Source organism: Peromyscus maniculatus, chromosome 2 (assembly GCF_049852395.1).
Source record: "Peromyscus maniculatus bairdii isolate BWxNUB_F1_BW_parent chromosome 2, HU_Pman_BW_mat_3.1, whole genome shotgun sequence".
Taxonomy (NCBI): Eukaryota; Metazoa; Chordata; class Mammalia; order Rodentia; family Cricetidae; genus Peromyscus; species Peromyscus maniculatus.
The window spans coordinates 145,211,948-145,229,761 of record NC_134853.1 but is presented as its reverse complement, the minus strand read 5'-3'; the positions used below and the strand labels follow the sequence as shown (position 1 = coordinate 145,229,761).

Genomic DNA, 17,814 nt, shown 5'->3' with positions numbered 1-17,814 from the left:
AGCTCTTCTCACTTCCTTAGCCTCACAACTTTATGTTCTTGTTCTCTCTTTAAAACAATCAAAAACGGGGCTGGAGAGATGGCTCAGAGGTTAAGAGTACTTTACTGCTCTTCCAGTTGGACCTGTGTTCAATTCCTAGCACCCACATGGCAGCTCACAACTGTCTGTAACTCCAGTCCTAGGGGACTAAAACATCAGTGTACATAAAATAAATAAATGGCTTAAAAAACAAAACCAAGCAAAAAAAACAACAAAATGAAACACACACCCAACAGGAAAATTAAAATAAACAATCAAAACACGAAATTCCAAACAAAGCAAAACGAAATAAAGTCTACAAAAATACTCTTCATTTTGTTTTGTGTTGACCAACTACCCCTAGGCATGGAGCATGCCATGAAGTGTGGTTGATATATCCAGGTAGACTTCATTGGAGAAACTAATTTTTTCTTTGTCCGTGCGTTTTAAATGTAGAATAGATTCTTGGTTAGTGGAACCCCATGTCTACTTCCCCTTCTTAGGGAGGGAACCCCATCTAGCTTGAAACTGTACAGGTCTTATATTTGTTGCTGTAGTCTCTGTGAGCTCATATGTGCATCAGTCCTGTTGTGTCTCAAGGACATTGTTTTTTTGGAGTCCTCCATCATTTGTGCCTCTTACATGTATCCTTATTTTTTAAAACCACGTTTCAGTTGTATTTAAATCTACATAAATTCTAAATATAGTTTGGTGGACTTAACAAGTAAACACATTGTGTAACCATTGCCATACATGAACAATTAAATTATATGAAGTATTTCTTAGTATTTTGTAATCAGTCTTATCCAGATGTTGATAGCCACTAATCTGTTATGTGGATTGATACAGAATGGTATTGTTTGACTGAAATTGCAGATACGTAGTATCATATGGTACTTTCCTAGTCTACCTTTTCTGACAGCAGAGGGCCTTTGAGTTTTATCCATGCTGCTTTGTGTCTCAGTGGTTCTGTTCCTTTTGTTTCTAAGTAGCATTCATTGTATAAAGAGACCAAAATTTGTGCAGCTGCCTAACAGATGATGCAAATGTTGGGCTATCTAGAGAGTTGTTAGGATCATTCTAGTGTAAATCTTCACATAAACATATGTTTTCATTTTTCTTGAGGAATAGTATTTAGAAATAAGAATACTAGGTTTTATGCTAAATATATTTTTAACTGTATAAAAGGTACTGAACTGGGTGTTTCGTTTACATTCCCACAGGCAGTGTAGGATAGTCCACAAACACCATGATTGTGCAAACACTTGATATTTGTCTGTTTTTAGCCTTTTTAAATAGTTTGTGGATTGTTTTTGCTCTTGGTTACAAAGGCTTAGTGAATATGTTTTCATAGGCATTTTTACCATTTGTGAACTGTCTTTCGCAAAATATCTTTGGGTGTGAATACCTAAGACTTTTGGATGTGTGGTCAGTGGTGGTTGTCAATGAGTTGTAGTTGTTTTGGATTTGTTGGTTTTGTTTGTATGTTTTTAAGAATGAGGTGTTATTTTATTGTGTAGTTTTTGTTGGATGGTTGGCCTATACCTCAGCATTTCTGCTTCTGCCTTTCAAGTGCTGAAATAATAGATGTGCATTACTCCTTCTGTATTTTTATATGGTTATAATTCCTTTATTCAATCAGGAATTTTTTTCATATAGCTTATTCATTCATTTCTTCACTGATTTTATTTGCAGTGTGGAGTTGAACCCAAGGCCATAGGCGTAGTAGACAAGTGCTCTATCCTTAAGTTGCATTCCTGTTGTTTTTGAGATATGGTCTCATGTAACCCATGTTAGCCTAAACCTTCATTGTAGCAGAGGACAACCTTAACTCTTTACCCTCTGCCTCTACTTGTTTTTCTTATTTTGCTTTCTCTTGCTGTGATATAAAACATTCTGACCAAAGCACCTTTGGAGGAAATGGTTCATTTGCCTTATACTTATTTGTTTCGGTCCATCATGGAAGTAAGTCAGGGCAGGACTCAAGGCAGGAACCTAGATGTAAGAACTGATGTAGAGGATGCAGATGAATGCTGCTCTTCATGGCTTGCTCACTTTGCTTTTCTAAACTCAGTACCACCTGCTCAGGGGTGGTACCACCCCAGTGGGCTGGTTCTTCCCACGTCAATCACTAATAAAAAAAATGCCCCACAGACTTGTCCATAAGCTAATTTGATGGAAGCATTTTCTCAAATGAGGTTCCCTCTTCCCAGGTGACACTAGTTTGTGTCAAGTTGACAAAACTGCCTAGGACAGTGTCTTTTCTTATTGTTTTCATTTTTTGTTTTTTGTTTTTTGTTTTTGTTTTTTTGCTTTTTGTTGTTTTCGCGACAGGGTTTCTCTGTGTAGCCCTGGCTATCCTGGAACTCGCTCTGTAAACCAGGCTGGCTTTGAAGTCAGAGATCCACCTGTCTCTGCCTCTATCTAAAAGTCATTGTCTCTCCCAAGTGGTATCTAAAATAACTCTCTTACATTTTCTTTTCTTCAAGATAAAGCTTTGAAGCCTGCCCTAGAACTCGCTCTGTAGCCCAGGCTGGCCTGGAACTCACAGAGATCCGCCTGCCTCTGCCTCCCTAGCACTAGGATTAAAGGCGTGCACCACCACCGCCCAGCCCTGTTTTCTTTTAGAAGTTTTATAATTTTGACTTTGATTTTTCTGGACCATTTTGACGTTAATTTTTTTTACCTGAGTTCAAGTGAAGGTCAAGGCTGGATTCCTTGTACATGGCGGTTCATTTTCTATAGCATTGCACTTATACAAGATCAGCTTTTCCCCTTCAAGTTACACTTGCACTTTCACATAAAAGAATGATAACCATATATATAGATCATATTTCTGAAGTATCCATTCAGTTGTATTGATTTTTTTAAAAAATATTTTTATGCCATTACCAAGTTCCTTTTTTTAAAAGAAGATTTTTATTATTTTTTAAGAACTGTGTTTGTCTATGTATATGCAGTTGAGTGCAGTTTTCCAAGGAGGCCAGAGACAACAAGTCCCGCTGGAGCTGGAGTTGCAGGTGATTGTGAGCAGCCTGATAACAGGTGCTGGGACCTAAACTTGGGTTCCTTGCAAGAGTAGTATTTGTTTTTAACCACTGAGCCATCTCACCAGCCTCCAATACCATCTTTTCAAATCATTGCTTTACAGTGAGTCTTGAAGTCAAAGGTGTAGTCTTTTTTTTTTTTTTCTTTTTTCTGTTTTATAAGCATTAGTGTTTTTGTTTTTGTTTTTGTTTGCCTTCATGTATATCTGTGTGAGGGTGTCAGATTCCCTGGAACTGGAGTTACAGACAGTTGTGAACTGCCATGTGGGTGCTGGGAATCAAACCTGGGTCCTCTGGAAGAGCAGTCAGTGCTCTTAACCACCGAGCCATCTCTCTAGCCTAGTCTTGTTTTTCTCAATTGTAATTTTCATATTTATAAATTTAATTCCTTAATTTTTTTTAAAGCCAGGTGGAATTTTCATTGGAGTTATCCTGTATCCATATAGATCATAGAATTTGCATCTCTAGCAGTTGTGCCATTTAGTTCATAAAGATGTTATCTCCCTACTTTATTACTTATTTCATGTAACATGTGTGGTGTGTATCTGAGTATATGTGTATGTGTGTGTGCACGCACATGCATGCATTTAGAGGTCAGAAGTCAGTCCTGTGATTTTTTTTTTTTTTTTTTTTTTTTTTTGCTATCATTCTCTACCTTACCTTTGAGACAAGCTCTCTCACTGAGCTCCATGGATCTGCCTTTTCTGTCCCCACATGTCCTGTACCATTGGTGTGTCTCCTTCTGCCCAAATAGGGTTGCAGGCACAGGACCACACTCGCCCCAGGTATTTGTTTGTTTAGTTTGGTTTCTCTGTGTAGCCCTGGCTGTCCTGGATCTCACTATAGAGACCAGGCGGCCTAGAATTCAGAGATCCACCTGCTTCTGCCTCCTGTGTGCTGTGTGCACCACCACCACCTGGCATTTCCCCAGGTTTTTATTACAATTAAATTATGCATATTAATTATATTAACTAATTGTTGGGGTAGAGTCTTACTCTATAGCCCAGGCCATCCATCCAACCATCTGTCTACCTGTCTATTAGTTTTTCCAGACAGGGTTTCTCTGTGTTGTTTTGGAGCTTTCCTGGATCTCACTCTGTAGACCATGCTGGCCTCAAACTCACAGAGATCTGCCTGGCTCTGCATCCCAAGTGCTGGGATTAAAGGTAGGAGCCGCCACCACCACCTGGCACCCAGGCTATTTATTAAGACCGGGTCTCACTCAGTGGCCCAGCTAGCCTCAAACTTGGGGTAATCCTCCTAATTCAGCCTTCGAAGTGCCAGTATTCTCTTTAAATTTTCAGCATGAGTTCACAAATTAAAATTAGCAATAATGTTATAAATACTATCCCTTATCATTTTGTCTCTATATTTTAGAGTTCTTGGCATTTTATATTTTGATTTTTTTATCCTAAATTATTCTAGCTGGAGAATTACCAATGTTAAAAAAATTTTTTTTTAAAGGACCAACTTGTATTTTACCAGTTTTAAAAAATGTTTCCCCCATTATTTTTATATTTCCTTCTTTGTTTAATGTTTTCATTAACACATATTAATTATACATAACAATGGGTTTCATTATATTTTCATACAAGCACATGGTGTATTTAGATGACACGCGCACACATACTCCCACATGCGTGCATACAGGCACGCAGACACACCACACACACGCGCACGCGCACGCGTGCCCCCTTTTTGGTCCCTGTCCCAGTCATTCTCTTCCTATTTATAGCTAACTTCCCTTTTACTTCCATGATGTCTGTTGTTTGTTTGTTTGTTTGTTTTGTTTTTAAAATTACCTCGTAAGTTTCATTAGGGTTGCTTATAGAGACTGTTCATGACGTATTAACATTGTTGATAGGGAACTGTGGGGCTGTACCAGCCCCTTTTCTCTTTGCTTTGTCACAGTATGAGACAGTCATACTGTGTGGCCATGGCTGGCTTCAGTTTGCTAAGTAGATCATGCTAGCCTCAAAATTGCAGTGATCCTCCTGCCTCTGCCTCTCAGGTGCTGAGATTACTGGTGGGTGCCATCATGGTTTGCCTTCTTTATCTTTGGGTTTTTATCTGGTCTACTTTTTTAGTTTTTTAAGACAGAAAGTTTAGGTCGTAGATCTTAGGAGTCTCTTTATTCCAGTTTTTCTTTATTTTGTTTTCAACATTAATGGGACTAGCACCCCAAGCTTCATGAATGCTAGGCACATGTTCTCCCTGAGTTAATGCCTGAGCTCTTGCAGTTTTGTAGAAGCTTGTACAATTTTGGATATCCCACTCTAAGCACTGCATTCACTCCGTCACAGAATTCTTTTTAAGTTTTATGCTTTTCATTTAAGATTACAGAATTTTCTTATTACAGTTATATTTTCATTCTTGACCTATGCAATATTTATAAGTATACTATTAATTTATGACGAGATTTTTCTTGACATTTTTCCATTATTGGCTTTAAGTCTAATTCTTATGTAAAGAATTTACCGAGACCTATTTTATAGCTTGGAATATGACCCATTCAAGTAAGCTTGTACTACATCACATGGTAATGGCTATATTTCAGTTACCTAAATGTTGATAATTACTGTGGTGATTCTTTATCATATGAATTGGATTAGATGATTTCTTGGTGTTTTGAGACAGGGTTTTATGTAGTCCAGGCTGGCCTTGAGCTTTCCAATGGAACTGAGAATGACCTTGTATTTCTCCTAATCCTCTTGCCTCTACTTCCCAAGTGCTATAACAGGTGTGTGTCACCATGCCTGAAAGGATAAGATTGTTTTTACAACCCTTTCAGCTCTGAATTCTGATTCTTTAAGATATAAAAATAAATTTTTTATTCAGAAGGATTATTCTCTTTGCAACTCTGAGAACTCAGATCTTAAAATTCCAAGGCTACGTTTTATAGTTTGTGAATTTTTGGAATTCTCACAGGGGAGGAAGAAGTCTGTAGTACCTGTGGAGCCCAGGAGTCTTATTCAAGGAGCCTTGCAAGGGTGTTCAGTGTCTGGAATGACACTGAAGTATATGTATGGAGTGAATGCCTGGAAGAACTGGGTTCAGTGGAAAAACGCCAAGGAAGAACAGGGAGATCTGAAGTGCGGGGGTAAGTACTCAGTGTACACTGTGGTGTCGGTGCAAATACAGGAAATAGAAACAAAGTCATAAATGTATTCAAAGAAGATTAACCCGTAAGACTTAGAGCTTGGTTTTACTCAATCCCCCTTTATTACTGTTACTTACCTGTCTCATTTGTCCCATCAGGAGGCGAACATGCCTCTCCTAGTCCAGGTTCTGACTCCTTAGGAAGTGTTCAAGACCAGTCACTCTCTCAAGAATCCTCAGACCAAGGTTGTAAAGGTAAAAATTGCTTCTGTCTCTTTTGTATAAATTACTTATAATATTGGAGCTTAGAGAATATTTTATGTGCATGAATGTTTTGCCTGTATATGTATCTGTGGAATACATGCATGTCTGGTGCATCCAGATGTCAGAAGAGGGTATCAGGTCTCCTAGAACTAGAATTACAGGCAGTTAGGATCATGTGGGTGCTGAGAATCTTACCTGGGTCCTCTGGAAGAACAGCCAGTGGTCTTAGCCCCGAGCCATCTCTCCAGCTCCTAATAAAATTGTTGATTTAAGTTTGTAAACTGATCAGATGTGTTAGTCCCAGCACTGCAAAGGAAGGAGGATCAAAAGAGGATCAAAAAGGTGCATGGTGAGGTCAAGACCCCAACAAAGAGGAAGGTTTTGCTGAATTGAGTTTTAAAATGTAAGGTTTTAAATTTTAAGAAAGAGTGATTAATTTCTTATCTCAAGTTCTAAAGGTATTACTATGTAGGCAAAGTTGTAGTTTCTGATACTGAGTGTATAAAGCACATGTAAGGAATTTTATTTTATTTTATTTTAATTATCTTTTTTAATATTTCATTCCAACCATGCAGTGGTGGCACACGCCTGTAATCCCAGCACTTGGGAAGCAGAGCCAGGCGGACCTCTGTGAGTTTGAGGCCATTCTATGTGCATTAGTGTTTTGCCGTGGGTTTTAGGTCACCTGAAACTGGAGTTGCAGACAGTTGTGAGCTGCCTTGTGGGTGCTGGGAGTTGAACCCGGGTCCTCTGGAAGAGCATCCAATGCTCTTAGTCACTGAGCCATCTCTCCAACTCCAGGAATTTTATTTTTAAGGTTACCGATGATTCCAGATAATTTGCTTGAGTCCTCTTTCTGTATGGTAAACCATATGAAACACTTAAGAATTTTGTGATATTTTGGGTGAAAAAATACCAAGAAAAGACTTGCTGCTTCTTTAGAAATATTCCCTGCCATCAAGATCCTTATGGCTTTAGAAAATTTTTAAGATTTATTTTGTGTATATGAGTGTTTTTCCTGTATTTATGTACATGCACCACATGTATGATTGGTAACTGAGGACGTCAGAAGACGTTAGTTCCCTGGAACTATGTGTGTCACCACGTCGTTGCTGGGAACCAAGCCAGAACAACAAGTGCTTGTGTCTGCCAAGCATCTCCCCAACCCCAAGGTCCAGATGCCTTTTAATGTATGTTTCATTACACTCTCATCATTTTGGAGTCAAAGAATTCAAACGCAACAGTGTAGTTTTAGACTTTCATAAGGTTTCCCTGTTGTGATATGCTTGTATAGATTAATTTTAGTTTTGTATTTTGTTTTTTGTTACTTTGTGCTTTATATTTATAGAATCATCATGGATGAAGTGAGTATGTTTGTTGTAACTTTTTCTTTTAATAAAGAGAGTTTAATTTGGAGGCTTACCATTTCAGAGAATTAGAGTCCATGACCATCACAGTAGGCAGCAGGCTGGCATGAGCAGTAGCAGAGAGCTTACATCATGAGACACAACCACAGAGAGAGCTAACTGGAAATGGCAGGAGTGTTTTGAAAGCCTGCCCCCAGTGACACACCTTGATTTACCTAACCTCCTAATGCTTCCCAAATAGTACCACCAAATGGGAACCAAGCAAATATATAAGCCTATGAGGCCATTTGTACCTAGACTTTTCCTGCCTTGCCCACAGTCAGGACAAATCTTTGTCACCTGCCAGTCCCACAGCCGCTCAGACCCAACCACATAAACACAGAGACTTATATTGCTTACAGACTGTATGGCCGTGGCAGGCTTCTTGCTAACTGTTCTTATAGCTTAAATTAATCCATTTCCATAAATCTATACCTTGCCTCATGGCTTACCGGCATCTTTTCATGCTGCTTGTCAGGGTGGCGGCTGGCAGTGACTCCTTCTGCCTTCCTGTTCTTTCTTTTCTCCTCTCTGTTAGTCCCACCTATACTTCCTGCCTAGCCACTGGCCAATCAGTGTTTTATTTATTGACCAATCAGAGTAATTTGACATACAGACCATCCCACAGCAGCCATTCTCATTCAAAGTACCACATTCCACTCCCTGGTTCCCATAGGCTTATAGCCATGGCATAATGCAAAGAGTATTCAGTCCAATACTGTTTCAAAGTCCAAAGTGTTCTGAGACTCAAGGCAATCTCTTAGCCTTAACCTGTAAAATCAAAAAGCAGATTATGTACTTCTAATGTGCATTGACACAGAGTATTCATTGATGTTCCCAAAAAGGAGGAAAGGAGGCACAGTGAGTAAGTTTTGGACCAAAGCAAGACCAAAACTCATCAGGGGAAACTCTTAATCCTCTAATTCTGTGTCTGATGTCAGAGGTTTTTTTTAGATGGTTCTGAGCTGGTTTCATTCCCTGTCTGCAGCTATCCTTGGTCGCTATCTCATGACTCTGGCATCTCGAATATCTGGGGCTGTCCAGTGCAATCCAACCTTTACTTTCGAGTTTCACAAAATGGTCTTTCTAGTTCTGCAGGAAGGGACTCCACTGCTACATGCCTCTAAAGACAGAACCACTTGGGTAACATTTCCAGGTCCTGTTGCCTGCTTGGGATAGAGCTTGGCCCCCTTGAATCATATTTGCATAAGCTTTCATTTATTGCTAATTTATTTATTGGTTTTGGTTTTGGTTTGAGATTTTCCTGCTGTACCTTCTCTTTTACAAGTGAGTAACTATATCAGGTTTTGTCTTTTGTTGCTAGTAATCTGTTTGCTGGTCTTGGAGTACACGAATTCTCATCAGAACAGATGTTGCTGCTCTGTGTTGTGATGACTCACAGTCCCTACAGATATAAGTGCTATCTTGCTGCTCCTAAGGTTCTATGAATACTCTCCTGTTTGCAGGTTGTGCCTGCAACCATTCCCCTGTTGAATAGCCATCTTTATTGAAGGAACAAAGAGAGCCAGATGCAGTGCCAGATACAGTTCCTGTGTCTTCAGCTATTTGGAGGCAAAGGCAGGAGGATTATTTGAGCTTACAACTTCAATACCAGCCTTGGCAACTTAGTAAAACCCCAACTTAAAAAAAATGTGGGTGGAGAATGGTAGGAGTCAAAGTAGACTTGTAGCTGAGCAGTAGTGGCTCATGCCTTGAATTCCAGCACTTGGGAAACAGAGGCAGACAGATCTCTGAGTTTAAGGCCTACAGAACGAGTTTTAGGATAGCCAGTACTAGACAGAGAAACCCTGTCTTGAAAAATAAACACCCCCCAAAAAACAACAACAACAACAAAAGAATAAAAGTAGCTGGGCGGTGGTGGCGCACGCCTTTAATCCCAGCACTCGGGAGGCAAAGCCAGGCGGATCTCTGTGAGTTCGAGGCCAGCCTGGGCTACCAAGTGAGCTCCAGGAAAGGCTCAAAGCTATGCAGAGAAACCCTGTCTCGAAAAACCAAAAAAAAAAAAAAGAATAAAAGTAGACTTGGAGTATTGTTTTAGATTACCAAGTCTCAGTGTGGTAGTTACAGGAGCTGCCCGGCCTTTTCTACTTCTCGTTTGTCCACAGAATACTACAGAATGTCTGTTTCTTAGCAGACAGTATGATGAATGCAGGAGTAAAAAGATCAAGAATGGTCCCAGGATTCTTCTCCCTTTGCCTTGTGAAGAACCAGTGCAGAGGAATCCCAGGTGTATCTTGGGAAAATGTAAGACTGTTGAAATGCAGAAGAGCAGCAATGAAAAGATTCATAATCCAAAACACAGATCAGCACATTCCAGTAGGATCTGGACAAACAGGGGAACTCTCCTGCTGGAATTGTAGCTTTTCATTTTCTTCAAAATCTTAGTATGACTCATGAAACTCATTGTAGTTCACCTTAATTTGTTCTTACTTTCTTCATGTTCCCCAGTTTCTCTGAATCGTTTTGTTTAGTGGCCTAGGAACAGCAGTACTGTATTCTAATATAGTATTTTATGGCATTTGAAATGTCCTATAGTAAGTTCTGAGAAAAAGAAAGGTAAGCAGCATTTCTTTTGTGGCTCTTCCCAGGCCGTTAATATACGAGCCGGCTTTCAGCCCTGGGAGGTCTTTGAATTTTTCAGAGGTAAATATAGTATTGTGTTTTCCAAATTGTGTTTATCAGATCTTAGAAACCCAGTTTTTGGGGGCTGGAGAGATGGCTCAAGAGCACTGTTGTTCTTCCAGAGGTCCCCATGGTGGCTCACAACCATCTGTAATTAGATCTGGTGCCCTCTACTGGCCTGCAGGCAGAACACTGTATACATAATAAATAAATCAAAGAAATGCTTTAAAAAGAAAAGAAAAGAAACCCAGTTTTCTCCAATTTCCACATTAGTGGGTTTTGTTTTGAGATAAGATTTCATATGTCTGAAGCTGACCTTGAAATTTTATAGTTAGCAAGGTTGTCCTCAAACTCCTGATCTGCCTGTGCTCCTAAACCTGGGATTACAGACATGTGCCACCATGTCAGTTTATTTGGTGCTTGCAGTTGAAGCAGGCCTTGTGCATACTGCCGACATTCTGCCTGCTGCTGCATTACAGCTAGTCTAGGGCGAATATTTATGCAATGGTCTCTGGGAAATCTCTTGCATCTTCAGGTTTGCTTTCTTTGCTGGTCTGCCTTTTCAATCTTTATTACTTGTGGTCTGGCCATAGGATTGCTTCCTCCAGACTCTTCCCTATTAGATCTCATTCATTTTTTCATTCAGAGAAGGTTCTCACTAGATATAGCCTTGGCTGTCTTGTCCTTTGTCACATAGACTAGGCTGCCCTCGAATTCAAAAGAGATCTACCTGCTGCTGCCTCCCAAGTGCTGGAATTAAAGGCATATACCACTTCTTTTGTTTACTTTCATAGACTCCTAGTTAAACAAAACTTCTGTCATAGTACCTATTGCACTACATGCAGTAAACTATCTTTATTTCTCTATTTGAAAAAAAAACTTTTAGGTCAGGATCTGTTATTTGACTGGTTGGTTGATTTTGAGACAGGGTTTTTCTGTGTGGCCTAGGCTAGCCTGGATCTCAAAGTCTTCCTGCCTCAGCTTCTTGAGTACTGGGATTACAGGTGTGTGCTGTCATGCTTGTTTTTCAATGACTTTGTGATCCAGTCCAGTGTTTGGGTCACAGTGGTACCGGTGTGTATTCAGTGAACAGTGGTGTTGCTGCATTCTGTGAGTTACTGTTTCATATGTGTTCTTCCTTTCCACAGTCCGCTCTATGAAGCTGAAGGAAGATATTCTGTCCTGCACTTTCGCTGAGTTGAGTTTGGGATTATGCCAGTTTATCCAAGAGGTGCGGAGACCAAATGGTGAAAAATATGACCCAGACAGTATCTTATACTTGTGCCTTGGAATTCAGCAGGTATCAATTTCAATAACATAAATTTGATTGTGGTTTTCATCATCTGAGATAACTTCGGACTTGTTGAAAATTAATGTATACTGTCATTTGTTGTCTTAAACTTTTTTTTTAGTGAGCAGCTGTCTTACACACAGCCTTTGTAAACTAAACTGGGACTATTGGTAGAATATAAATGTGGGGGCGGGGCTCATGTACTTTATAGTTAAATGAACAAACAGGGCATAAAAAGCAGTCTACCTAGAAGCAACCAAGGTTTTTCGAGACAGGGCTTCTCTGTGAAGTTTTAGAGCTTGTCCTGGATCTCGCTCTGTCACCAGGCTTGCCTCCAACTCACAAAGATCTACTTGGCTCTGCCTCCCGAGTGCTGGGATTAAAGACGAGCACTACTGTTGCCCAGCAACCGAAACATTTTTATGGCTTTTAGGGACTGAACTCAGTTCTCCAGGCTTGCAGGGCAAACACCTTATTGACTGAGCCATCTCCTCATGTGTAAATGTTTTATTTGCACTTTTAAAGTACAAAGTAAAATAATAGATACACAAGTACTTACATTTACAAAGATTTGTTCATAAGTTGTTCATAAAAGTGCTATAATATGAAAATTCTAGTAACTGGAGGCAATGCACACTTTGTACAGCAATTTGTGTATAGTATTTAGGAATGTTTTCCCCTCCCCCCAACTTTTGTTTAGTATCTCTTCAGCATTTGTATCTGTCTAGGTCTTGTTTGGTTCATGCCTCTATAATCCTAGTACTGAGGTTGCTGAAGCAGGAGATTTACAAGTTTGGGGGCAGTTACATAGTCATAAGTCAGAAATCACTCATCACAGTTGAAGTTCTGACAAGTTTGTAAAGTTACTGGGTATAGTTCATGCTCACCAAATGTGAGAGCTAAGTCAATAGTGAGTAATCATAAAATTGAGCATATTACTTAACCAATAAGTTTATTTATAAATTAGAATATTGGTGTGATAACATATGCTTGCACTCTCAGCTTTTTTTTTTTTAATTTATTTATTCATTATATATACAGTGTTCTGCTGCATGTATGCTTGCATGTCAGAAGAGGGAACCAGACCGCATTATAGATGGTTGTGAGCCACCATGTGGTTGCTGGGAATTGAACTCAGAACCTCTGGAAGAAAAGCCAGTGCTCTCAACTGCTGGGCCATCTCTCCAGCCCTTAGGATGAGGCAGGATGACTGCAAGTTCAGGGACAGCCTAGGTTACATAGTGAGACCTCTATGTATCTATCTCAAAAAAATAGTAATGCTTAGTGACACATGAATATATTAAGTCTTTCAATAAACGAAAGTATAAATTGTGTTTATTACTATATAATGATAGTGATATGAATTCATAAGATAAAATAAAAAAAATGTGGGCAATGGTTATTGTCTCTGGGTGGTATTAGTATGACTGTTCTTAAACAAGGTGGGATTTTCTGTTTGTTGTTTTGTTTTGTTTTGTTGTTACTCACAAAAGTAAGTGCCATGTTCAGTGGCACACACCTATCATCCCAGCACTCAGGAGTCAGAGGCAAGAAGATATCTGTGAGTCCAGGACAGCCAGGATTACATACAATGCCCTGTCTCAAAAAAAAAAAATAAAACAAAACAAAGTAACTTGTGGTCTGGAGAAATGACTCAGCAGTTAAGAAGGCTGGCTGCTCTTCCAAGGACCTGTGTTTGATTCCTAATACCCACATGTCTTTCACCAAGTGCATGCCTTGTGCGTTCAGAGATTACAGGAAGGGGTCAGATAAATTTTCTAGAACTGGAGTTGTAGACAGTTGTGAGCTGCTATTTAGATGCTGGGAACGTAATCCACGTCTTGCAAGAGTATCAAGTGTTCTTAATTGCTGAACCAATATCTCTAGCTCCTTGTTAATATTTTTGCTTTGCTGTGCTGTGCTGTGTGTGTGTGTCTGTGCCCCTCTCTGTCTGTCTGAGGGACAAAGGAGAGAAGTACATATGTGTACATGTGTGTGTGTGGGTGGGTGCACATTCATGTCCTGGATGTCAAGTATCTCTGCTTCATTCCCTTGGGGCAGCTTATCTCACTGAATCTGAAGCAAGCTGTTTCAGTTAGACTGACTTGTCAAATTTCAGATGCCTGTCTCCACACTCCAGTGTTGGGGTTTCAGGCCCATCTGGCTGTGCATAGCTTATATTTGGGTGCTGGGGATTCAAACTCAGGTCCCTATGCTTGTACAGCAAGTGTTCTTATCCACTGATCCATCTCCCCAGCCCTGTTTTGCAGTTTTTATTTAGTAGAGTGGGGTCCATACAACATACAACTTGCAACTTATTTCTTTCAGTGAAGGATACCCTCTAGATTAGTGTGAACTGAGCTCTTTTTTTCCTCCCTCCCTTCCCCTTTCTTTTTCTCCCTCCTCTCCCTCTCTCCTTCTCTCCCTCTCCCCCCTCCCCTCAAGAAAGCAGAGAGAATCATGGGAAGTTGGAAGCTAGCTGGTTTATGTAACTAGCTTAATCCTGCTAGGGTTATAGAGACCAAACTCAGGCATTGCTTGTGCAGAAAAGTGCTTTATAAACAGCCATCTCATTCCCCTAAATTTATTTTTTATAAAAACATAAAAGAACTTATATTAGTGGAGCATCATGTAATATTTTGATACAAATTTATATTGTAGATCAAATTAACTATCTCTTCAACCGTTTATCATTTCCTTGTGGTACAAACATTAAATCCTTTCTTTCCTCCCCTTTAAAAAATATTCATTCATTTTGAGGCAGGCATAGCATGATTCACTTTGTAGAGATCAGAAGACAGCTTGTGGGAATCTGTTCTCTCTGTGTATTGTGGTTCCTGGGGATTAAACTCAGGCTACTGAGTTTGACAGCTAGTGTTTTCATGCCTGAGCCATCTTTCTGGCCTTTTTTTTCCTTCCCATCTTTTGAAATGTACAGCACATTACTATTATCTGTAGTCCCTCTTCTGTGTTAATAATACTCCAGAACATCTTGCTTCTAAGTAGCTGCATATCCATAGTTTAAAAGTTTTAGATACTACATATAAAGCATGTAAAAAAATTTTTTGATCATTTTGTGTTTATCTTTCTGTACTGAGCATATTTCAGTTAGCATAATATTTTTCAAGCCTCTCCATGTAATATACTTAAAATGACAGAATACCCTTTAAAAAAAGGGCTGATAATATTGCTTTTATATAGTTAGCATGTTTTCATCTCATCTGTTTATGGGCACCATATTAGTTAACTTTTCTTATCACTTGGACAACACCCCTGGCAGCAGTACCTTTGCAGGGTGTATTTCAGCATAGTTCAGCGAACATAGTCTATTGGGATGGATAAAATGCAGTGTGGGAGCTTATAGCTTGTTCTTATCATGACCACATAGACAGCTTGGGCCTTTAAGCGGGGCTAGGCTGTTAGCATCAAAAGGTCTGTCCCTAATGACCTATCTGCCTGGTAGGCCCCACGTCCCCAAACAGTTAGCTGTTGACCATGTTTTCAAACACACAAGCATAGGAGAACATTTCACATTCAAATCTAGCAGACACTGGTTGACTTCATAATTTGGTTGCTGTGGGTAATGCTGGAATGAACCTAGAATACTAGCAATAGGCTGAAGAGAGGGTTCAGTCCTGAAAGTGTATGCTGCATGAGCATAAGAACCTGAGTTGAGAGTCTCAGAAACTTCGGAAAAAGCTGGCATGGGGGTGTCTGCCTGTAATCCCAGTGATGGGGTGGCCTGCCCCCCCCCCCAAAAAAAAATCAGCCATCTTCAGTTTCCATGAAAGTTTTCACAAATAGATTAAATGAGGAAACTTACCTGTGGTGATATTTTGTTTGTACTCTAACAAATTTGCCTGACGATCAGAGAGACAAAGGAACAAGCCACTCTTCTCAACACTACAAAATCCTCAGGCTGAAAGGGAGGCAAGATCCTGTCTCCCTGAATCTTTAGACTAAATTGCCTCTGAGCCCTCAACTGAAGGGGCCCCAAACTCCTCTCTCCTCCTCCCTTGTATTCCTTTCTCTCTGCCCAGCCATATCACTTTCTCTCTCAACCTTTCTAGTGCTGGGATTAAAGGTATGTGACTCTCATGTACTGGGCTTAAAGGTGTGTGCCACCACTGCTTGGCTCTGTTTCTGTTTTAGACTGGATTAATCTCATGTAGTTCAGGGTAGCTTTGAACTTACAGGGATCCAAATGGATCTGTGCCTCCTGAGTTCTAGGATTAAAGGTGTGTGCCACCACTGTGCCTCTATGTTTAATCTAGTGGCTGGCTTTGTCCTCTGATCTTCAGACAAATTTTATTTGTTAGAGTACAAACAAAATATCACCACACTTACCCAATATTGTCCTTGGCCTGCATGTGTTTCCCCCCTGTATATTATGAGGATTTTTTTTTATTAATGTGTATGAGTATTTTACACCTTGTGTGTGCCTGGTGCCCATGGAAGCCAAAAGAAGGCATCTGATCCCTGATCAGAGTTACAGGTAGTTGTGAACTATCATGTGGGTGTTGGAAGTTGAACCTGGGTCCTCTTTTGAGAGCTTAACCACTGAGCCCTCTCTTCAGCCTTTATAATGAGATTCTGAGAATACTCATTAGATAGTGACTTATGGCCTTGCTAGCAGGAGTCATCCTCATTTCTTTTGTACTACTATTCTTTAATTTGTATTATTCTAATGAGTTTGCTTTGTGGCTTCCATGTCCATTTTCCCAGTTTTTGTTCTTTTCCTTGTTTCATGTCTTTTAGGCTGGCCTGTAACTCACTATGTAGTTGAGGATGACATTAACTCCTTCTTCTTCTGCCTACTCAGGATTGTAGCCATATATTTGCCCACACCTCTAATCCCAGCACTTGGGAGGCAGAAGAAAGTGGATTTCTGTAAGTTTAATGCTACCCTGGTCTACATTGTGCGTTACAGGCCACCCTGAACTATGTAAAGAGACCCTTGTCCTCCATACTCTCAAAAAATACTGTGAAATTCCATATGAACTTTAAAATTGACTTTTCCATTTCTGCTCCTCCTCCAATATTGCCATTTTGATTAGATAAAAGGTTGTGTTGCATGTACAGATTATTTGGACAATATTGTTGTCTGGCCAAATCAAGTCTTGTATCTGTCCATTTACCTAGGTCTTCTATAATTTTCACATTCTGTTGCAGCTTGTAGTTGGATTTAAGTCTTCCTTAGGTTTTTATTTTTTTATTTTTTTATTTTTAGTTGTATATATATGTATTCATCTAAGGATGGGCTTGTGCCTTTGAGTTTAATGCCCATGAAGGCCAGAAGAGGGCATTGGAGATTACTGGAGCTTTAATTACAGGAAGTTGCAATATCCATATATATATCCTCTACCCTCCCCCCTTTCTTTCAGCAGAAGGAAAGGGGCTGGGTACCAAACCAAACTCAGTCTTTTTTAAGAGCATTATATGCTCTTAACTGCTGAGCTATTCTGTAGTCCAAGTATTCTGTAGTCCAAGTATTTTATTCTTTATGATATTATTTTTGTAAGATTTATTTATTTTTTGTGTGAGTGCTCTATCTACATGTATACCTGCACACCAGAAGAGGGCATCAGATCCCACTATAGATGGATGTGAGCAACCATGTGGTTGCCGGTAACTGAACTCAGGACCTCTGGAAGAGCAGTTGGTGCTCTTACCTGCAGAGCCATCTCTCCAGCCTCTCTTTATGATATTACTATCAGTGGACCTGGTTTTTTGTTTGTTTTTTAACTTCCTGTTTGGTTGTTTGGTGCTATTTCAGAGAAAGGTTGCTGTGTTTCTTCCCACTACCTGCTGTGCTCACGTGTTAGCTCTAACTAGTTTGCAGTGAGTGCGTATACATGTCCTGTCATCTGCAAGTAGGATAACATTTGAATTCATTTCCTCTGTGAATGGTTTATATTTTCCTCCAGCATAGTTCTGGTTAGGGCTTTCAGTACAGTGCTGAATAGGAGTGGTAGGCACTATTACCCAGATGAAGAAATCTGTAAAACCATGCATTTTACATGTATTAATGTATTTAAAAGTTTGT

At 39.8% G+C, this 17,814-nt stretch overlaps 1 protein-coding gene across 7 annotated transcripts in view; it reads left to right on the top strand.

Annotated features, from left to right (window-relative positions):
* Positions 1–17,814, top strand: part of LOC102921379 (zinc finger MYM-type protein 4) — a 128,172-nt gene that overhangs the window by 94,384 nt on the left and 15,974 nt on the right. For all 7 annotated transcript variants that reach the window (XM_076565076.1, XM_076565073.1, XM_076565074.1 and 4 more), the window contains 3 exons: positions 5,994–6,165; positions 6,324–6,419; positions 11,626–11,777. In XM_076565076.1, the coding sequence (XP_076421191.1) occupies positions 5,994–6,165; positions 6,324–6,419; positions 11,626–11,777 (420 nt within the window). The remainder of the gene's footprint in view (positions 1–5,993; positions 6,166–6,323; positions 6,420–11,625; positions 11,778–17,814) is intronic.